The 22,977-nt window shown below is 42.6% G+C and overlaps 1 protein-coding gene and 1 long non-coding RNA gene across 4 annotated transcripts in view; one reads left to right on the forward strand and one right to left on the reverse strand.

Annotated features, from left to right (window-relative positions):
* The window catches only part of ENOX1 (ecto-NOX disulfide-thiol exchanger 1), a 451,396-nt gene extending 437,763 nt beyond the window's left edge, over nt 1–13,633 (forward strand). Inside the window, 2 exon segments of the mRNA XM_032591194.1 lie at nt 2,420–2,505; nt 12,654–13,633. Of these exon segments, the coding sequence (XP_032447085.1) occupies nt 2,420–2,505; nt 12,654–12,785 (218 nt within the window). The 3' untranslated portion in view covers nt 12,786–13,633.
* Nucleotides 382–12,646, reverse strand: LOC116737771. Of its 3 annotated transcripts, XR_004342934.1 has the most exons (5): nt 12,075–12,646; nt 3,031–3,105; nt 2,845–2,956; nt 2,534–2,684; nt 382–441 (listed from the first exon to the last, which is right to left on the reverse strand). It is a non-coding gene; the product is annotated as an uncharacterized LOC116737771 (long non-coding RNA). The 3 variants fall into 3 exon arrangements; XR_004342929.1 differs by lacking the exon at nt 2,845–2,956; XR_004342933.1 differs by lacking the exons at nt 382–441; nt 2,845–2,956 and adding an exon at nt 899–1,199.
* Nucleotides 13,634–22,977: the final 9,344 nt, after the last annotated feature.

The following is a 22,977-nucleotide window of genomic DNA, read 5'->3' on the forward strand; positions in this document are numbered from 1 at the left end:
TTCCCCTTAAGAATTCTGCCCCCTCAGGGCCCCTGGGTGGCTCAGTCGGTTAAGCATCCAACTTTGGCTCAGGTCACGATCTCACAGTTCGTGAGTTCAAGCCCCGCATCGGGCTGTGTGCTGACAGCTGAGAGCCTGGAACCTGCTTCAGATTCTGTGTCTCCCTCTCTCTCTGCCCTTCCCCTGCTTGTGCTTTCTCTCTCTCTCTCTCTCTCTCTCTCTCTCTCTCTCTCTCAAAAATAAATAAACATTAAAAAAAAAAAAAAGAATTCTGCCCCCTCTCTCCCACTTAACAAATGCAAATAAAAGTGTTATTTTAAAAAAAACTTATTTTTTAAGTCCTTCATGAGCTTCTATACTCGAACTCAGTAACAGGATTACTTACAGTGTCACTTCACCAGATTTGAGAATTTCAAAGACACAGGGAAGTAGTTGCCAGATCTATAAATTTAAAAATGGAAATTAACAAACTGGAAGGAGGGGAATAAAACAACTCCACTTAAGTGTATTAAAATGGCTATTTGCCACTTAAAGATATTAAAACTATCAATATTACCTTTTACCACTTGCATTATTTCATAAAAGAACATTCTAGCAAAAAAAGGATATTCCTCCTAATGGTAGTGCTTGGGGTGCCTGGGAGGCTCGGGGGGTTAAAGTTTCCAACTTCTGATTCTGGCTCAGGTCATGATCTCGCGGTTCATGAGATCGAGCCCCACATCAGGCTCTGTGCTGACAGTGCAGAGTCTGCTTGGGATTCTCTCTCCCCCTCTCTCTGTGCCCCCTGCCCCCTGCTCATGCTTATTCTCTCTCTCAAAACATTTTTTTTTTTAATGGTAGTTCTTTACATCGCAAGAAAAACAGGTCTCTGAAAACTGAGGTTTTAGCATTATGGAGAAATACGATTAATTATTTCTCTCTTCCTCATTTCACTGTAAACCAGTACAAACCTCATATAAGCAGTGTTCTGAAGACAGGTCTTTGAGAGCAGTGGTCTAGACACTTCGGTTCTCTGTCCTCGGACTAAAGCTAAACTGGGAGTTTTTCTTTAAATGCTGGCACTCATCCCAGAGCATCCCAAGCATCACACAGGAGGTCAGGAGGCCACGAGACCCTATCCCAGATCAATCCAGGGTCAGCCTGCGATTCCCAGGGTGACCTGGTGCAAGAACGATGTGCTCGTCTAGGGTTCATTCCACCTGCGTGTCAAACAAATGCAGCTCTTTTTTTGACCTTCAGCTCTCAGGCATCAGAATTTCCCAATAAACAGTGTGAGGGCTTAAAAGAGAACTCAAACAATGTCAGTCTGAACACCGTTTCATAACAAACAGCAGCATATAGTCCATGAAGTCGACGTCCTCATTTTCACTATTTTGATTTTGGATCTAGGAGCAGGGAGGATAGAGAGGTAATGCTTTCACTTCAGCCCCGACACCAACCCCCGGCTTTTCATTTGTCAGTACAACGCTGACAGTTGATTTTCACAATGGAAAAGACTTCTGATTTATACTCAGACTCCAGCCAAACCATCCATTCCTGGACCTTTTAAAATGATCTTGTAAATTACAGCAGGGAGGAGAGAGTAAGCCGGTTCCCTTTAAACACCAGCAACAACGAGGGGGAAATAAAGGCTTCGGAAAGGATTTGTGTTTCCTTCAGTGGCAGTTAGGGGAAATATGGATTAAATACTTTTCATAACTGGCAGCTGTAATTAAGGGGGAAATCAGGGGCGCCTGGGTGGCGCAGTCGGTTAAGCGTCCGACTTCAGCCAGGTCACGATCTCGCGGTCTGTGAGTTCGAGCCCCGCGTCGGGCTCTGGGCTGATGGCTCAGAGCCTGGAGCCTGTTTCCGATTCTGTGTCTCCCTCTCTCTCTGCCCCTCCCCCGTTCATGCTCTGTCTCTCTCTGTCCCCAAAATAAATAAACGTTGAAAAAAAAAATTAAAAAAATTAAAAAAAAAAAAAAAAAAAAAAAAAATTAAGGGGGAAATCGGAGGCCGTGTGATCTATGACACCAGCTGTATGAGCCATTTTCATACTGCAAAGCCCACTGAGAGAAAGAAAAGAGAGAATTTTATCCTCCCAATAACTACAATTTTATATTGGTAAATCAAGCATAAAATTGGTAGCTGAAATGCTTCCAGGAGTCTTTGTTTAGAAATACCTTCATTCATCTGTATATTATCTCAGAGTCTAGCTTTTCTAACTACTGTTATTCCAGCAGATAGAGTGTTGTGTTTGCCATGTTACTATGACTGTCTTCAGAACGGGCTGCTATTAAATGCTTGTTGAGTGCTGCTGAAAATGGTGAGACTGTAACTCAGGCTGACAAAACCATCGCTGGGGTTAGTAAAGGACATTATCTGACTCCGACTCTGACTTGCCTTGCAGTAATGCCCAATGTTTGTCTTTTTAACCCAGGCATCATATCAACGTTTCTTCATGTCCATCCTTTTGGAGCCAATATAGAGTATCTTTGGTCATACATGCAGCAGCTTGACTCCAAGGTAAATTCTTTTTCTCAAGCGCACTTACGTTGTTGGGATTTTGCATGTCAACTCCTGGCTGCAGGTGGGCCCTGTGTGAACTGCATCAGGGATCCAATAGCACTTGGAGACTTATCAGGACTTCTCCGCAAGGCCCTCAGTTTTGGGCCGATACTTGTCCTTTTTTCACTTGCATTTGTCTTTAGAGAAAGAAAAGCAGTTATCTACAATGACCGTGACTTTCAGCAGGTGCCAAATGGGGACATGGCATATGAGGGGCTTAAAATTACAGGTTCCCCAAACCGGGAGAAATCAGGTCAGGGTGGCTAACGTGGCATTATCTTTAGGCCAGATTCTCACAGGGTTCCGTGGTAAGAAGTCCACACAATAGGGAGAAAATCGCCTCAAACAACAAAGATCTGATACAACTCTCGAGAAAACTGGATTAGCGGTGGGTTTTCAACATTACTCTCTAAATGGAAAAGATGATTGCAGAATTATTCTCAGCTCCACCCCACGAGGGCCACACCCAGAGTCAGGACTCACTCTTCATTTCTCTGAGGCTTGGTTTTCCTCCTCTCCGCATTAGCTGTGCCCCTGACCCATTGCGATATCTGTGTTCTACAAGATAGAGGACAAAAAGAGCTCAATGCATGTATCAATTGATGTAGCAAATTCCAGGCAACGATGAGAGGGGCCCCAGTTGAAATAGTGTCATTAACCAGCACTGCCTGGGGAAGCCCTGGAAGGGGATGGACACAGAAGCAGAGAGTTGAAGCCCGCCACTGAGCAGCTTGTTAAATGTCCTGCTGGGAGGGAAAATGGAAATACACTCTTCCATAGAGTGCAGCAAAGTGCATGGAATGTGTAGGACCAGGCCCACGGCCCGCAGTTCTAGGACCCTGACGACACACGTACAAATCATTCTAAATCTCCAAAGGCCAGTATCAATTAAATTACTGCACTGGGTTCTCAGTTTGAGTCACATGATCTTACCGATTCATGATGCCATAACTGCTTGGCCTTTCTAATGGGTCTTAAACTTCCCCTCTGAGAGAATCATCTGGAACCAAAAGTATTTTTCAGTCACAGAGATTCATGTCCATTTATTCTCTCACAGCGGGTAATAGGGTAGACCAAAACAGAGTGAAAGGGGATGAGGCGATTATAAGATTCTTGAAGTTCACACTTGTGTTACTGTCTCCTTTGCAGCCTCCCCTCATGTGGATGGGAGGGATAGAAAATGCTCATGTGGATTCAGATAAAATGAGAAGGATGAGCTGTACAATGTAACTTTGTTGAAATAATACTTTGTTGAAAATACTTTCTTGAAGGGTTTGGTTTTTTTCCCTCACCAATATCGTTCTTAACATCAACCCTACCTTTGCCTGAAAGATGAAATGAAATACTACTTTCCCCAGTGTGGCGTGACACAGAATAAGGCCTCGAGAAATTATTCCAATCATTGCTATTATCCTTCCCTGGTATTGTTGACATTTCTTTCCTTCCCCTTCTGGAATCCCAAGGGGAAAGCCTTTGTTGGGAAGCAGTTGTTGTTTTAGTATATATAGGGAGATATGGGTGGCAGAGGGGGTGGGTGAGGATAAAAATCCCCGGTGGGAGTGATAAATAATGAAGCATGTCCCTCCGGACAGAGTGTCCATCATCCATTTGTTCAGCCAAGATTTGTGTGGTCTCCCTTAGTAGTCTCTGAGGAGAGAATTCACACACCTGGTCTCTGGCCATTAGATGATTGGCCTTTCTGGAAGGGATTCTGTCAAAGGGAAGTCCATTTCATCTCAGACTGATACTTTTAATTTAGAAGATAAAGAAGAAAGTATTTCCTTCACAGAGGAAATACACCCCCCCCCCCCCCCCCCGGACAGCCCTCCATCTCCTGAATGAAATGCCCGGTAGAGCAGTCAAATTGTTTCCTCATGCATGAAGCAAAAATTATATAGAAAAAGTGCTCTGACTAAAACTCCTAGGTGCCAGCGATTAGACCAAATATTCTCTCTATCCCAGTGAGGCTGAAAGGGTATTTAGACTGCTTAATCCAGAGACCAAATTACTGCTGTATACTGGAATTCTATATCCTCAGGGCTTTAAACAGAAAACAAAATAATGAGAGGTTTGCCCTTTAAGTACCCACCAGGGCCTTGTCCTTGCATCAGCCGCCAGAAGGCTCAGAATCCTGGAGCCACGACCAGCCCAGTGACGCCGAGGCTGGCTGGTCCAGCGACCTAGTACTCCTGCCTCTGGTTAATCAGAATGACTTGGACATCACCGCCCCCCCACCAAGTTTCGGTTGATGCTGCACCAGGGCCACGGATTCAGCCTGGCCTCCACTGCATGGAGGGTTTACTGACTCTAGGTGGGTTTTCAAACTTCCGCTTAGAGCAACACTGTTCGACATCAGACAACATCACCATTACAACAACTATCAAATAATATTTAGATTCTGCCTCCCCCAGTGCTGACGAGAACAAGGAAGGCAGGCAGCCTGTAATGGAGCTGATTTTATTAGGGTTTCCCCAAAGGCCACATAGGAGTATAAGAATGATTAGAAATGGAAGAAGAGCCAGGAATTAATTTAAATCAGGCTGGGCATGTGAATTGCACATGGCTCCTAAAAGTGCGTGGCCCAGTAATAGGCCATTTTCCAGTTAAATATTATTCCCGCTCTTGACAGTGATGTTTGCATATTTTTCTCTTCTCGGCCTCTTCTAAGCCACCCACTCTCATTCACTCAGCCCTCTTGTAGGTCAATGTGGCCGTATGACCATGTCACAAAGATTCACTCAGAGGAAAGCAGAGGGGGGGGGGGGGGGGGAGAGGGGAGATGGCTTCCTGAAACTTTGCCAAGTCAAAAGTTGTGCCCTGGGCGCAGGAAGATAAGCTCAAAACAGGCAGCTCTATCCTGCGATGGTTTCTGATCAGAAGCCCCCCCACGTCAACCCACTCGCTGATCCTGAGCAGCAAGGAAGTCACATTGAGTCGAGCATTAGCAGATGAATATCTCCTGTCTTACAGTCAAGAGGAGGGATTCTTCTGCTCTTCCTCCAATTTACGTGTTCTTTAGGAGTTAAGACCCAGTTCTCCCAAGTGTGTGTGGCTGTCCCCTCTACCCATGTACAGCCTCGTCCCAAGGCCCACCAAATAGAATATTTGATTCTGAAAACCAGAGTCAACATAATATGGCCGCCGATGCTGGAGGATTTGCAAAGACCTGCCATTTTGACATAATATCACCGTTCACCGACAGGCTGGGTGTTCGTAGGCAGGTGTACATTTCCCACCAGAGGGGCACTAAAATATCTGGTCTGTCCCGAGGAGATTCAAATTAGCCTTAACTGGAGAGCATTCTTTTCCAGACTATAGCTAGGCAGTAACGGTAGATGAAATGTTCTCAGTGGTGTTTGTAAGGTTCCCCTCCCCCTACCAAAAAATCTTCAGTATTATGCATATTCTAGTGTTCTCCTAAGTAGCCACTTGTCACAGTATGTCGATGAGTGCAAGAATTTTTTGTTGCTTAGGCTACAATGAATGTGTTTTTTTAGATCTCACAACACCTCTGGAAAGCATATGATAAGTGAAGCATTGGAGGTAACAGCACTTCATTTGGCTACATAAAGAATAAAAAGGAAGTTGTTCACACACCGCCGGAGAAACTGACGGGGTTGCCAGGGACCCAGTAAACGCTGGGATAATTCACTGCTTTGCGTGAACCCGGCACCGTCCTAGGGACCGGGGAGGAACAGGTCATGGCGAGGGCACAAAAGAAATCTAACAAAGAATGCTGCTCTCAAAAAGTGTGTAGTCTAGTTGAGAGAATATAAAATACTTATGGAATAACTGAGTAATCAGACATAAACTAACAAGCAGGCCGATCTTTAGCGAGACAGAAGTTGGAGAGGGGCGAAGTCTGTGCAGGAGGCATCCCCGAGTACGTGCTGTCACACTTCCCTCTAGGGTGCTGTAGCCACACTGCTCTCCTCTCCTCCTTCTTTCCTTCCTGCCTCTCTCATTTTCCATCCGGATCCTGTCTTTTCTCCTACTTAATCTTCGTCCTTCTTTCTTTTTCCCCTTGTCTCTTTCTCTCCCTCCCGGTTCCTCTTCCTTTCTTCTCTCTTCCTAATTCCTCAGTTATGTTTATCTTCTTTCCTTCTTCCTCTCTTACTTCCTCCTTGTGTCTTGCTTCCTCCTCCCTTCCCTTCCCTTCGTTGCCCATCCGCATTCTGTATTTCTCTCTGCAGAAGTTTGTTGCGCGGTGTCTGTGAGCTGATGCCATGCATCGCCCAGGGATATGAAGAATGAACAGGATTTAAATGTGCACGAAAAGCCAGCTGTCAGTTTATCCTATGGAAGGAAATCTGGTTTTGCAATTGGCTTCTCTGACTCTCCAGCCTTGACAAAGCCTATGCCAGTGTCTTTTCAGTGCCTCAAACAAGAACTCCTCATCACTCGGCTTCCCTGGCCTGACTGATATGGGACACGGAGCCAGCCAGCCCCATAATAAAACTGATTTATGTCTGCTTGTGTCAGTTTATATACACGCTCAGAGGCCTGGCAAAGAGGCAGTGGGCTTGGGCTGGAGTCAGCAAATCAGAAAATAAATCAAGCAGATATTACAAATTACCTCTGCAGTGTTACCACCACACAAGCCCCTTGGTTACACAGAGTCCTTTATTCCTTCTCATATTTTCTGTTCTTTTTTTTTTTTTTTTTAATTAGAACAAATCAATCCTTTCTAAAAGAATAGATGTCAGACTTGGAAAATTTTAAGCAGAACAGAGGGGAAGGGGATCCACTGACAATACCAAAGGTTGAAAAGACGCAGACCACCAATTTTCTGGGACAAAAGCAAGCTGAGTAAAAGGGTGATAAAAGCATCATGTCTATGACGATCCTGCCCACTTTCCAGGGCACCAAATACGTGGTGTATGTGTAAATGGGGCACAGCATGTCCCTACCCTCTATGGCAGGGCCACACAGAAGTCTGTTAGCCACGTGTATTTGATTCTGCTCCCAGCACCCACGAGAAGACCGCAGCGCTGTGAAAGCAGGGCTGGATTGGGCGTCGCGAGCCCTGCACCAAGTTTCAGCCCCTCTGCTCATCAGCAGGGCAAGCATACCCTCCCTGGCCCCCCGTGGGCTCCCTCTAGGACAAAAGGGCACAGAGAAAGAAGCCCCGACCTCGGAATGGATTTGGGGGAGGGAACCCTGTGCAACTGATGAGGGGGCAGGTGCATTTCACTCTGAGCTCGGCCAGTGAGGTTTTTCTGCTCTGTTTTATGTGATGACCCCACGACTGCGTCCTCAAACCCAAGAAATTATCAGCATGAGATATTACAAAGGCAAAATTATGGGAGCGGACAAGCTATGTAGGAGGAGGAGAAAACAGCATTAAAGTAAATGAAAATATCTAATGTAAAAATTCTTTGGCCATAGGGTAAAAAAAAAAAAAAAAAAGAGGACCAATTGAATTCTCTCTTTGTCTTGAAAATCCCAAAGTGTGATATATCATAAAAGTTATTTTGTCAGGGTAGAGGAAGGTTTAAAAGCCATCAGACTAACTTGAAAGCGGTTTCTCTTTGATCTTTCTTCTGGCATGAAATAGAAAACGTCTTAAAGAAATGCTCTACAATTTATCTGAGAGCCTCATTAAATGGATATTTTAGGTAGGGGTTCATCTGAGGTGGTGGGTTCTGTGGTTATGACACATCCCTGTCCACATGATTTACATCTTTACGGCAGGGTCGGGCAGTTCCCTTCCACTACCTACAGTAACTTAGCATTAACGACTCATTTCCATTACATTGACTTCCAGCTCTGTCAAAATCTAAGGAATTGGTCATCCAAACTAAGTCACCCTAAGAATCTCAAATCCCAGTGCCGCTAATTTATTTGTGTGACCGTGGGCAATTTATTTAACATCTCGGTGCCTCAGTTGTACCCTCAACTAAAATGGGTTTTTACGGATTACCGTTGTGTATTGAGTGACTTAATATATGAAAAGAACTCAATGGGTATTGAAGAGGGCATCTTTTGGGATGAGCCCTGAGTGTTGTATGGAAACCAGTTTGACAGTAAATTTCATATATAGAAAAAAGAAAAGAAAAGAAAAGAAAGAACTCAGAACGGGGGCACCCGGGTGGCTCAGTCGGTGAGCGTCGGACTTTGGCTCAGGTCATGATCTCGCGGTTCGTGGGTTTGAGCCTCACATCCAGCTCACTGCTGTCAGTGCGTAGCCCGTTTCGGGTCCTCTCTCTCTCTCTCTGTCCCTCCCTCCCTCTCCTTCTCTCTCTCTCTCCACCCCCCCTTGCTCTCTCTCTCTCTCTGCCCCTCCCCTGCTTATGCTCTCTCTCTTTCTCAGAAAATAAACATTAAAAAAGAAAAGAACTCAGAGCAGTATCTGGTGCACAGTAAGAGGTAATGAGTACTGGTTGCCATTTGTTTTGTGCTTTAAAGTACACAGGAGATCTATCAGTTCGAGATCTTTGCCACAGCCTAGAGGTCAGATGAATTTTAAGTAGCTTGCCCAAAGACCAGTACTAACATATGGCGGGGCCAGCACGCAAATTCAAGTCCTCAGAGCATTCGGTGAGTTTCTTTCCAATTCCCTTGTCTCGCAAAGGAGAAAACACCCAAAGAGTTTAAGTGATTTAGACAAGATGAGGAAGCTGGCTAACGGTCATTCCATGACCGGATTCCAAATGTTGTGTCTCAACATTTCTGTCTTCCGGCAAGTGAGGAGTTTGCTTGCTTGCTTGCTTGCTGAATGAGCTTTCTGATGAGATCATGCACGTAAGACACACACTGTGTGCCTGGGCTCCGGTGAGGACTCAGGCAGGGTGGCTACCCCTCTCACCCTGCATGCTTCTCCTGCTTCCTCGGTGGTTAAAGTCTAGCTTCAGGTCAAAAGACATCATGGAAAACAAGACTCCCCATGATTTGCTCGCTGTTCTGGTGAACGGTTTATGGGGAGGCCTCCAAGCATTAGCAACAGAACGTGCACGGGCTGGTCAAGTTGGGAATTCTCAGTTCCTTGTTACTGGCGTCGACATCTTTATCACCTGCCCTCCAGTACACGGACCCCTCCCCCAAACAGGGAGACAGCGACCAGGAGGATTATTTCCAGTTCCCACTCACAGTCCCCCACCCCCTGTGGCAGTCGGCATTAATGTTGATTGAAGAACAAGGCCAGGCCAGTTCTGGATCCGCACCCCAGCTCCACAGTTAGTGCCTCGGTTATCCTGCGTAAGGCACCGAATCTGTCTGGACCTGTTTCCTTGCGTGTAAGTCATTCCCTGTCTTATGAGAATGTAGTTGAGAATTAACAAAAGTGTTTTCAGAAGTCTGGCAAGCGAAAGGTTTTCAGGAATTATGAGTTGTCCCACTTTTCACAGTCGGCCACAGGGCTACTGCCCTGACCTGACCCCGGCTGGCCTCCTGCATAGGTGTTATCTTTAGGTCAGACTTGTTACTTTACCCTCAAGAATTCAGCCTTTTCTCTCCTTCCTAATGAACAATGCAAAGTCCCTTCCCTCCTCTTCCAAGGGAGATGGTGGTTATCCTGAAAACAACCCCCTGATAGGCTGGCTGTTACCCGGGTCTGTCAACCTCTCCACAGCTCGGCCCGATCTGGGGAAGGACAGCTTGTCTCAGGGGTATCACTTGAATGCACTGGAGACTCGAGCCTACCACGGATGACCTGTGCTGTCCTCCTCCAGAGGAAAGAAAGGAGGTTGTTAAGAGGAGAACTTGGCTTCAGGAAACTGCTTTCTGGACCAAGTAAAAACTGGGTTGACCACCTACTTCTCTGTACTTGTTTGACTTACGGGCACAGAGCTTGACCCATCTATCACAAAAAGTTTGAGAACAGAGCATCGTATTCTATCAGCATCGCCTTATATGTACATAGAGAGAAACCTCTTGTGCCAGGCACTGTGCTATATTTTGTGTATAAGCCTCACAATTAGGCTGAGAGAGCTATTATACACATGAAGAAACTGAACAGCTATTAAATGACCTGCCCATGGTTACACATCTTGGCCCAGCCCAGATTCAAATCCAAGCCTGGTCTGATTTTAAATCCCCATTCTTAACCTAAATATGCTTGTTCTTAAGCATTACCAGGGGTGATTAGTATATGATTAGAGTGTATAAAATAGAGTGTATGAGCAACATCCCAGAGAGGCTGAATCAGAGTCTCCAGAGAAGAGACTAGGGAACCTGATTTAAAAAAAAAAAAAAAGAAAGAAAGAAAGAAAGAAAGAAAAAAAGAAAACTCAGGTGACTGATATTTCAAAAGAAATCACCCCACCCTGGTTCTTCACCCATAACTGCTGAAATCATGCAGAGCTCGCAAAGCATACCAGTGCCTAGTTCCTGTGCACAAGCCCTGGGTTCTTTCCCAGTTCCATGATAAATGCCTCTGTAGTTGACTCCATTTTCTCAGCTCCAAAATGGAGATAGATCCTGACATTGCTGCCCTACGCATCTCCTAGGAGCGTTGTGACAATGAAACCAGGGTGCTAGGAAGGCATTCCACACAGAGCTCACTGAAATAAAATCTTTCAAAATCACATGAACCTTTAACAGGCTTTTGTGGGTTGACCTGGGAATCTAATAATCCCTTTAACATGGCTTCATGGGAAAATGCATTCAGATTTCAAAATAATGCACGCAAAAATTTTAGAATGCAATTTGTTTTAACTTTCAGGGCCACCTCGAAAGGCCTTTTGTTATAGGTCTAGGAATATCAACTATATCATGTGAAATCTTCTCTATGTGAACATTAAATGAACAGTTGGCTTGACTTCCTGGTCTATTCGGTTCTCTCTTTAAAATAAATGTTAAATTTATTTCACATTTAAATGTGAAATGGAAAGTGTAGACTCTAAAGTATCTATTCAACGATTGTACCATGAAAAATAATAATAGGTCTGATTCATTAAACATTTCTACATGCCAAGTCTATGCTAAGCCAGTAGTCTTCATACATCATTATTACATGTTGTTATTCCCATTTGCTGAGGCTTAGAGAGACTAATTATCTTGGCTGGAGTGATTTAGCTCCTAACAATAGTAGATACAGGATTCAAATAGAAATGTTAGCCCCACCCTGGTTCCAGGGTCTTAGCCACCTTGCTGTATGAGATCCCCATGCAAACGCATGGATTAGGAAGCAAAGACACGGAAACAAGAACAACGGCTGTATTAGAGCAGACGGATTATGGTCGGATTGCCCTTTATTTAAGATAAAATGAATTATTGGTATAAAACTGTATGTAATAAAGAAAAATTGGTAGAAGAAAAAAAATGCATTAAAAAATTGCCTGGATTGGGGCGCCTGGGTGCCTCAGTCAGTTAAGCTTCCGACTCTTGATTTTGGCTCAAGTCACGATCTCACAATTTGTGGGATCGAGCCCCCAGTCGGGCTCTGCGCTGACAGTGTGGAGCCTGCTTGGGATTCTCTTTCTCTCCCTCTTTCTCTGTCTCTCCCCTGCTTGTGCTTAACACTCTCTCTCTCTCTCTCTCTCTCACTCAAAATAAATAAATAAACTTAAAAAAAAATTTAAAAGTACCTGGATTTTAAGAATGGATGTTGAGACTTTTACCATTGCAGGTTCTGGATTTTCATTTCTGTTCCTAAACCTTTATGGTCTTCTGGTCCCTGTGAGAATTAAGGGAAGAGAAAGAAGAGAAGTTAGGGCGGCCAGAAATCTACTCAAATGCCCTTTGGCCCTCACTGAGTTAGATAGAAGATACAGATGTCCTTTGTAGAAGAGGATGAGAGCGCCGGGAGTGGTGATGAACTTGCTCTCAGCCCTCATAAGTCCCATTCTCACCTCCTTTTGTATCAAGGGGGAGAGTGCTGTTGAAGCCTGGCACTACTGGGAAGCTAGATGTCCACATAAACGGTGAGCCTGGAATTTGCACCCATTCGTCTCCTGCGCCCACACCCCCACCAGCTGCTCAGGGGACGACCAGGATAACCACGTTCGGAGCTTTACTGGTGCTCCTCTCCCAGGAGCCTTACTTGACAGCCAAGTAGAGAGCGTCGCGTCGTTTGGCTCACCGGGCAAGCGCCTCCTCACCCCACCCTGTGCCTCCTTTCGGGGGAGCCTTGTTTCTAAAAGTGACTTTTCTTCCTTTCTAAACAGATATCCGCCAACGAAATCGAAATGCTTCTGATGAGGCTGCCACGCATGTTCAAACAGGAATTCACAGGCGTGGGAGCGACTTTGGAAAAAAGGTGGAAGCTGTGTGCCTTTGAAGGAATTAAGACGACCTAACTATGAGGAATTAAACAAGTCTCTGGAAGTGAAACCGCCTGAACTCGGCCAGGGCTGTGCGCTGTGAGCACTGGAGGTTGGGGTCGTCCGGCGTGGGGCCCCTGCGGAGCCATCAGAGCCAGACTTCAGTGACATCCGTGGCGTCCTCTTGTGAATGGAAATGTAATTGTGTACCAGTTCCCTAAAACCAAGCTCCATACTGTGACAGATCTGTTTCCTATGAAAACCAACGATTCCACAGTCATCACGATGGCAAAATCTTAAAATATGCTACATTTGAGAATAGCTCACCGAGCAGAATATGTAAAGTGAATGATGGTGTAGCAATGGTTGTTGCTAGGCTACCGAGTTGTATATGTAATGTATAGCGGAAATCATTCAATGACATTTTCCGGAAAGTCTTTCTGTTTTAGTAAAAAAACAAAACAAAACAACAACAACAACAAAAATAAAAATAAAAAAGTAATTTTACAGTGAGAAAAAATCATACCAAAAGAAAACTTGAATATGTGTCTGAACATTTATTGTATTTTGTAAATTAAGTTATATGCTATTCCAGGGACTTTTGCCTTATTGAAGAGGCAGAAAATGTGATTGGACTCCTTGGACTCCTTGCGAATGCTTTATCAAGAATATTATTTTTCTAATGTAACAATTCTCCATCGTCACTTCTTTTAACATGGACTGCATAACAGTTTTCATAAAATGTAAATAAAGGAAAAGCTAGTGCTCCTGTCTTGTACTTGGTATGTAATATTCAGGTTTATGCATCAAAATAAACATTCAGTAAATATTCCTGTTACAAATTTTATAGCAAAGATATTAATTTTTTTCAATAAATATGACTTCTGCCATATTGGTTTTGCAAATTATTCTTTGATACATTGTATTCACCCTTAAGAAGTCTTTTGCACATTATCCAGTCCCATCTCATATCCAACCATTTTTAAATGATTTTCTACATGAATGGCACTGAGACAAAAGATTATGTCAAATAGAAATGTATAAAAACTGAAGTGGGAAGTACCATGAAAAGCAGATTATACAGCATTAGAGTGTATGTCGTTTCTAAAATACCAACACCTTGATCCAAGTATAATCAACATAAATATTACCTTTGTCTGCAAAGGCAAGTACAAAAGAGCCAATTAGTTAATTCCTGGGTTTATTTAGTTTTATGTTTGCTGGAAAGCATACAAGTTAGAAAAGGAATTAAAGAATTCATACCTGGGCCAACAGTTCAATCAGAATTTGGGCTTTCACTATTTCTTTTAATTACAAGTAGGATACAGCTTTCAATTGTATCTCCTTCCTGCTCTCTTACATAGGAATCACAAAAAGGGAGAATTAGAGAGCAGGGGAGGGGCAGAGAGAGAGACAGAGAGAGAGAATCCCAAGCAGGCTCTGTGGTGTCGGCACAGAGCCCTACGTGGGGCTTGATCTCACAACCTTGAGACCATGACCGGAGCCGAAATCAAGAGTCAGACGCTTCACCAACGGAGCCACCCAGGCACCCTGATACTAACTTCATTTTATTTTTTTCTCACGTTCATTTTAAATGAAACTGTCACATAGACAGCTGAGCAGTGAATTTTCTTTGAAATTCTGAAAAGATGTTCATGATATCCTATTAGGAAATTATTGTCTTCAGGATCTTTTTATTGCGCGGCGTGTTATGTTCAGACTCAGTGCTAATCCTGTGAATATGGAGATAGATAAGAAAAGACCCTGTCCTTAATGAGCTCAGAGTTCAACAGGAAAAAGTGTCCCGAAAGTTTCTATATAACGTGAGCCAGGTGTCAGGAAAGATATAACAAGGGTGCATTGGGATCCAAACTAAATGTCAATATCATATTAAAAGTTGACAAGCCAGAGGCCTCTCCCATACCGTCTATTGACTCCCATCACCACCATCACCCCGACAGCTTTATCTCTACGTCAGGAGACACAGAAGGATACAACAGCCAGAAAGGAGGTGACCTCGTTTCCGAATACTGTCATCACAAAACAGAAAACCTAAGAGGTTTGCCTTGAGAATAATCAGAAGAAAAAGATTTCCACGAAGCGGCCCGTCAAAGACAGGCGGGGAACTGCAATCTAGACTATCGCTAACGGAAAGCAGGGGAGAGGTTTTCAAATGCGCGCACACGTTTGCAAGGCCTTGGACTAGATCTGACAAGACGATACCATTTTCTAAACACGTGGTTCTGAGCCCTAAACGGCAACACAGAGGACTGAAATGGTTAACGCAGCTTCCAAAAACATTTGCGTCATTCCCAGAGGCAAGGGTCTGCCTCAGGAGGATCTATTTTGGCTGTGACATTCTTACTGATACTTGAAACAAATTATATTAACTGTCTGGAAATACATGAGGGATATATTTTAACTTCGATTACGTGAATAACTTATTTTTGTAGGAGAAACTTTTGAATTATTTCACAGACATTCAGAAGGGACCTTAGAGGTCACCTGGGGAAGGAACTGACATTGGGACCTTGGGGCCATCTGGAGTCTACATATGCGTGTCACTGCGTTCTCTGTAATCTTTAGGACAGCCCTATATGAAGACACTATTATTGTCCTCATTTGTCACACAAGGAGAATGAGGCTCAGACGTCCTAAGTCATTTGGACAAGTCTACACAGTCAGTAAAGGCTGATTACAGGATTTGAATCCAGGGCTGACAGACTCCAAAACCCGTTTTCTTCTTTTCACTATGTCCTGCTTCTAGTTCGGTGTATCCCCACCCTCCCAAGAGCCCAGTGTCCTGCCAATGCTTCTAGATCACTGCTTTTGCTCCATCCCGTGTACATGGGGGTGGGCGTGAAGGCTCTTAGCCTTTCTCTTCCAAACCTACCCGGCGACAAATCACGGTTCTTGGGTTCCTAGAATAAGCGGGGACACTGAAAGTCTGGAGGCCCTCGTAACCGGGCCCCATTAGGCCTCTCTGGCTTGTTTTTTCACTGCTTCCCTGAAGAGGACGAAGCGTTTGTCGCCTTTCTGTTTTGCTCAGATTTTTCTATCTGGATAAAATGACCTGACATCCAGTTACCACAAAGCCTTCCGGGGAAAGTGCAAAGAAGCCCCCCCTCCCTCCCCAACTCCACTGAGCTTTGCTTCATCCCCCAGCAGAAGTCACTTGTCCAGCCTCTGCACAGCCCGCCCACACTGACTTTTCTTAAGACACCGACGCCCAGCTGTCTTTGCCGTAACTCCTTCTAGAACGCAAGCTCTTTGAGAGATGTGAACATCTCCTTTACCTTGAATTATTTCTCAAGGTGGTTTTGCTTATAAATTTTGAGAAAACAAAACAGAGAAATGAACCAACGTGGTTTTATGCCTCCAGGAACCAGTCTCTATGGACCCTTAAGAAAGAAAAACCACAAACTATTTGAAAAGCCCGCAAATATTTTAGATCCAAGATTTCAAGGCGTAAAATGTGAGTGACAATGTAGTTCATATCACTAAAATGCAAACAAAACAAAATAAAACAAAAAAACATCCCAACCAATTCCTTCTCAAAATTCAAACCTAGATAAATTATCAACTCTTCTATGAAGCCTTGACCCCTCAGCAACCTCCTCTCCAGCATTCCCGCCACTATTCATTGACTTCTGCTACAGCCTTTATACTGTATTTTGATCATATGTGAATATGGCTGTCTTCTCCCAGTCTCGCGGGCTCCCTTACTCATCTTTCCAGTCCTCGGTCTAACAAGACATACCATGACTTTTTATTTTTAAATAAATATGTATCAACTGAATGAACCAAATGAAGGAAGGAAGGAGCCCACGCAGGAACTTTTTTAAAAGTTGGCTGAATCAAAACATATTCAGGCATCAGGCCCAGGAAGAGAGGCGAGAACTTTCTACTCCTCAGTTGTAAGATCTTGGCAGAATTCCTACCTTGGTTTTCAATTTTTTCCCCCCACTGGGGTAACGTGTACGTAATATTTATCACTTAACCCGTTTGTAATTGTACAATTCAGTGGCATTAAATATAAGGACAGCTGCCAACCCCCACTATAATTTTACAGCCTCCTCCTGAATGTACCCATTAAAAAATAGCTCCCTGGGGCGCCTGGGTGGCGCAGTCGGTTAAGCGTCCGACTTCAGCCAGGTCACGATCTCGCAGTCCGTGAGTTCGAGCCCCGCGTCGGGCTCTGGGCTGATGGCTCAGAGCCTGGAGCCTGTTTCCGATTCTGTGTCTCCCTCTCTCTCTGCCCCTCCCCCGTTCATGCTCTGTCCTCTCTGTCCCAAAAATAAATAAACGTTGAAAAAAAAAAAATTAAAAAAAAATAAAAATAAAAAATAGCTCCCTATCCCCTCACCGTCCTTCCGGCCCCTGGCACTCTCTATTCTACTGAGTGCCTCTTTGAATTTGCCTCTTTGAGGTCTCCCATGTATGTGGAAACGTAGTATTTGTCCTTCTGTGTCTCACTTATGTCATTTCTGTCTTCAGTGTTCACCCACGTTGTAGCATCTGTCAGAACTACATTCCTTTTTTGAGGCTGAGTAATATTCTACTGCATGAGAACTCTTCTTGTTGGCCTAGGTATCCTTCACCTGGTGCAACAAGGAAAGGTCAGGTTGTTTATGTTTCAAAATACTTAAGTACTTTCGTTACATACCACATCAAAAGCGACATGTGGAAGTGTAGAGAAGCTTGCTTCCATCTGGTAAACCTCTCGTTTTCATCAAGGGTGATAAAAACGAAATGATAAAAGTAGAAAATGCTGGTAATAACTATGGAGAAAACGAGACTGTGTAAACAAACAGCCATACGTCAATTGTGATATGCAACAACTTGTTTCTTCTTGGTAAGGGTTGGGGGTGCTTAACTTGCAGGGGTTTTTTTATTCCTTTTCCTAAAAATGGCTGCTCTGTTTGTTGCACTCAATAAAAGCTGTTTTATCTTGAAACCCTAAGAACCATTTTTACCCTAATACTCCGTTTCTTCTCATAAACCGAGAAAATGAAGAGATGTTCGAGATGCCTGCAACTTTACAGCTTGGCTCCCTTTATATCAAAATGGCAAAAGGTTAACATGAATATTCAATCAGTCTGTCATTAGTATCTGAATAAACTATGCTGGCATACCTCATTTTATTGTGCTTCACTTTATTGTGCTTGGCAGGTATTGTGTTTTTTACAAATTAAAGTTTTGTGGCAACCCTGGGTCGAGCAAGTCTGTTGGCAGCATTTTTTTCCAACAGCATTTGCCCACTTTGTGTCTCTCTGGCACATTTGGGTAATTCTAGCAATATTTCAAATTTGTCATTATTATTATGTGACCAGCCGTCTTTGATGTTACTACTATAATTATTTTGGCGTGCCACAAACCACATCCATGTAAGATGGCCAACTTAAAGGATACTGTTCTCTGTGTTCTGGCAACTTAATCCAACTGGCCATTCCCCCCTCTGCCTCACTATTCCAAGATGCAACAATACTGAAATTGAGGTCAACCAATCACCCTGCAGTGGCCTCTAGGTATTCAAGTGAAAGGGAGAGCTGCACTTCTCTCAATTTAAACCAAAAGCTAGAAAGGATTACACTTAGCAAGAAAAGCACGTCAAGAGCCAAGAGAAGCTGAAAGCTCGGTCTCTTGTGCCAAAGAGCTAACTTGTGAATGCAAAAAAAAAAAAGTTCTTGGGGCACCTAGGGGGCTCGGTCGGTTAAGTGTCCGACTTCAGCTCAGGTCATGATCTCACGGTTCATGGGTTCAAGCCCCACGTCGGTCTCTGTGCTGACGGCTCAGAGCCTGGAGCCTGCTTCAGATTGTGTCTCCCTCTCTCTCCACCTCTCTCTCTCTCTTTCTAAAAAAAAAATTAAAAAATTAAAAAAAAAAGAGGAAAGGCTCTTAAAGAAAATGAAAACCCAGCTGACACATGAATGATAAAACCAAACAGTTTTATTGTAAACTGTAAAGTTTGAGTGGCCTGCATAGAGGATCAAACCAGGCACAACATTCCCTTAAGCCAAAGCCTAATCTAGAGCAAAGCCCTAACTCTCTTCAATTTGAGGATGGCTGAGAGAGGTGAGGAAGCTGCAGGAAAAAAGTGTGAAGCTAGCAGAGATTGGCTCATAAGGTTTAAGGAAGGAAGCTGTCTCCATAACATGAAAGTATGAGGTGAGGCAGCAAGTGTTGATGTAGAAGCTGCAATACATTATCTAAAAGATCTGGCTGAAATAATGAATGAAGGTGGCCACACTGAACAACAGATTTTCAATGTAGACAAAACAGCCTTCTGTTGGAAGAAGATGCCATCTTGGACTTTCATAGCTAGAGAGGAGAAGTCAATGCCTGACTTTAAAGCTTCCAAGGACAGGCTGACTCTCTTGCTAGGGGCTAATGCATCTGGTGAACTAACGTTGAAGCCAATGCTCATTTACTGTTCTGGAAACTCTAGGGCCCCTAAGAATTATGCCAAATCTACTCTGCCTGTGCTCTGTAAATGGAAGAACAAAACCTGGATGACCTCTGTTTACAACTTGGTTTACTGAATATTTTAACCTCTCTGTTAAGACCTGTTGCTCAGAAAAAAAATAATTTCATTTCAGTGTATGTCTGCTCACTAACAATGCACCTGATCACCCAAGAGCTCTGATGAAATGTACAAGAGTGATGTTATGTTCATGCCTGCTATGGCAACACCCATTCTGCAGCCCATGGAGCAAGGCATTATTTTGATTTTCAAAGTATATTAAGAAATATACTTCATGGAAACAATAAAGATTAGAGCAGAAATAAAGAAAATAGAAACTAAAGAAACAATGGAACAGAATCAATGAAACCAGGAGCTGGTTCTTTGAAAAGATCAACAAAAATCAATAAAACTTTAGCCAGACTCATTAAAAAAAAAAAAAGGACTCAAATAAAAATCAGAAATGAGATTAATAACATCCCACACAGCAGAAATACAAAAGACTGTAAGAAAACATTATAAAAAATCATATGCCAAAAAATTGGACAACTTAGAAGAAATGGATAAATTCCTAGAAACATATAACTTCCCAAAACTGAATCAGGAAAAAATGGAAAATTTGAAAAGACCGATTATCAGCACTGACGTTGAATTAGTAATCAACAAAAACTCCCAATAAACACAAGTCTGAGGCCAGACAGCTTCACAGGTGAATTCTACCACACATTTAAAGAAAAGGTGGTACCTATTCTTCTCAAACTATTCCAAAAATTAGAAGAGGAAGAAAGGCTTCCAAATTCATTCTACAAACCCAGCATTACCCTGATACCAAAACCAAATAAAGACGCTACAAAAATAGAGAATGGCAGGCCAATATCTCTGATGAACCTTGATGCAAAAATCCTCAACAAAATATTAGCAAACTGAATGCAGTGATATATTTAAAAAAAAAAATCATTCACCATGATCAAGTAGGATTTATCCCTGGGATGCAAGGGTGGTTCAATATTTGCAAGTCAATCCATGTGATACATCTACCTCATCAATAAAAGACAGGATAAAAACCTTACGATCATTTCAATAGACGCAGAAAAAGCCCTTGACAAAGTACAATATCCACTCATGATAAAAAATCTGACCAAAGTAGGTTTAGGGGGAATGTACCTCATTAGAATAAAAGCCATATATGAAAATCCCACAGCTTAAATCATGCTCGATGGTAAAACAAAAAACAAAACAACAACGACAACAAAACAAAAGCCAAAAAACAAACAGACAAAAAGAACATATTCCCTAAGGTCAAGAACAAGATAGGGATATCCACTCTTACCACTATTATTTGACTTAGTACTGGAAGTCCTAAGTACCTAGTACTTAGTCCAGAAATAAAAGGCATCCAAATTGGTAAGGAAGAAGTTAAACTGGGGGCACCTGGGTGGCTCAGTCAATTAGGCATCCGACTTCGGCTTAGGTCATGATCTCACAATTCACGGGTTGAAGCCCCAGGTTGGACTCTGTTGACAGCTCAAAGCCTGGAGCCTGCTTCAGATTCTCTCTCTCTCTCTCTCTCTCTCTCTCTCTGCCCCTCTCCCACTCACACTCTGTCTCTCAAAAATAAATAAACATTAAAAACAAGAAGTTAAACTGTCACTATTTGCAGATGACATGATAGTATACATAGAAAACCCTAAAGATTCCACCAAAAAAAACCCCTGTTAAAAGTGATAAATGAATTCAGTCAAGTTACAGGACACAAAATTCATGTGGATAAATCTGTTGCATCTCTATACACTAATAATAAAGCAGCAGAAAAAAAATTAACAATCCCATTTACAACTGCACCAACAATAACATACTTAGGAATAAACTTAACCAAGGAGGTAAAAGATCTGTGCTCTGAAAACTATAAAACATCTATGTAAGTTCATTTATTTTTGTCAGGGGTTAGAGAGAGGGAGAGAGAGAATTCCAAACAGTCTCTGCACTGTCAGTGTAGAGCTGAACGCAGGGCTTGAACTCACAAGCTGCGAGATCGTGGCCTTAGCCGAAATCAAGAGTCCGACGCTTAACTGACTAGCCACCCAGGCACCACTGAAAACCCTTAAACATTCATGAAAGAAAATGAAGATGACACAAAGAGATGGAAAGTCATTACATGCATATGGATTGGAAGAACATTGTTAAAATGTCCATACTCCCCAAAGCAATCTACAGATTTAATGCAATCCCTATCAAAATACCAACATTTTTCACAGAGCTAGAACAAACACTCCTAAAATTTTATGGCACCACAAAAGACCTCAAATAGCCCAAACAATCTTGAAAAAGAAAACAAACAGACAAACCTGGAGGCATCACAATTCCAAATTTCAAGTTATACTACAAAGCTGTAGTAATCAAGACAGTATGGTACTGGCATGAAAATAGGCACACAGATCAATGGAATAGAATAGAAACCCCACAAATAAACCTATGCTTATATGGTCAATCTATGACAAATGACGAAAGAATATGCAAAATAAGCAATGGGGAAAAGATAGACTCTTCAACAAATGGTGCTGGGAGAACTGGACAAACACATGGAAAAGAATGAAACTGGGCTCCCAGCTTACACCATACACAAAGATAAATTCAAAATGAATTAAGTACTTAAATATAAGACCTGAAACTATGAAAATCCTAGAAGAGAACACAGGCAGTAATTTCTCCAACATTAGTCATAGCAATTTCTTTTTAAATGTATTTCCTGAGGCAAGGGAAATAGAAACAAAAGTAAACTACTGGGACGTCAAAATAAAAATCTTCTGCACGGTGAAGAAAATGACCAAAAAAAATCAAAGACAACCTATTGAATAAGAGAAGATATATGCGAATGACATCTCTGATAAAGGGTTAGTATCCAAAAAATAGAAAGAATGTATACAACGCAATGCCCAAAAAACAAATAATCCAACTAAAAAAATGGGCAGAAAACATGAAGACAAAAGAAGAAATATAGATGGCCAACAGATCTATGAAAAGATGTTCAACATCACTGATCATTGGGGAAATGCAAATCAAACCTACAATGCGTTATCACCTCACACCTGTTACAATGGTTAAAATCCAAAAAAGAAGAAATAACAAATGTTGAAAAGGATGTGGATAAATAGAAGTCCTTGCGCACTGTTGGTGGGAATGCAAACTGGTGCAGCCACTCTGGAAAACAGTATGGCATTTACCCCCCAAATACAAAAACCCTAGTTCAAAGGGATACATGCACCCCTATATTTATGGCAGAATTATTTATAATGGCTAAACTATGGAAGCAGCCCAAGTATCCATCAACAGATGAATGGATAAAGAAGGTATGATATATATATAATATATAATATATATATAATTGGATATTATTCAGCCATAAAACAGAATGAAATCTTGCCATTTGCAACAATATGAATAGAGCCAGAGAGTATAATGCTAAGCAAAATAAATCAGAGAAAGACAAATATCATATGATTTCATTCATATATGGAATTTAAGAAACACAACACATGAGCAAAAGAAAACAAAAGAGAGAGAGAGAGAGACAAACCAAGAAACAGACTCTTAACTATAGAGAATAAACTGATGCTTGCCAGAGGGGAGGTAGGGTGGGTGGGTAAAAAACGTGATGGGGGTTAAGAGTACAGTTACCGTGAGGAGCACTGAGTAACGTGTAGAAGAGTTGAATCACTATGTTGTACACCTGAAACTAATATAACACTGCATGTTAACTATACTAGA

Source organism: Lynx canadensis, chromosome A1, assembly GCF_007474595.2.
Source record: "Lynx canadensis isolate LIC74 chromosome A1, mLynCan4.pri.v2, whole genome shotgun sequence".
NCBI lineage: Eukaryota > Metazoa > Chordata > Mammalia > Carnivora > Felidae > Lynx > Lynx canadensis.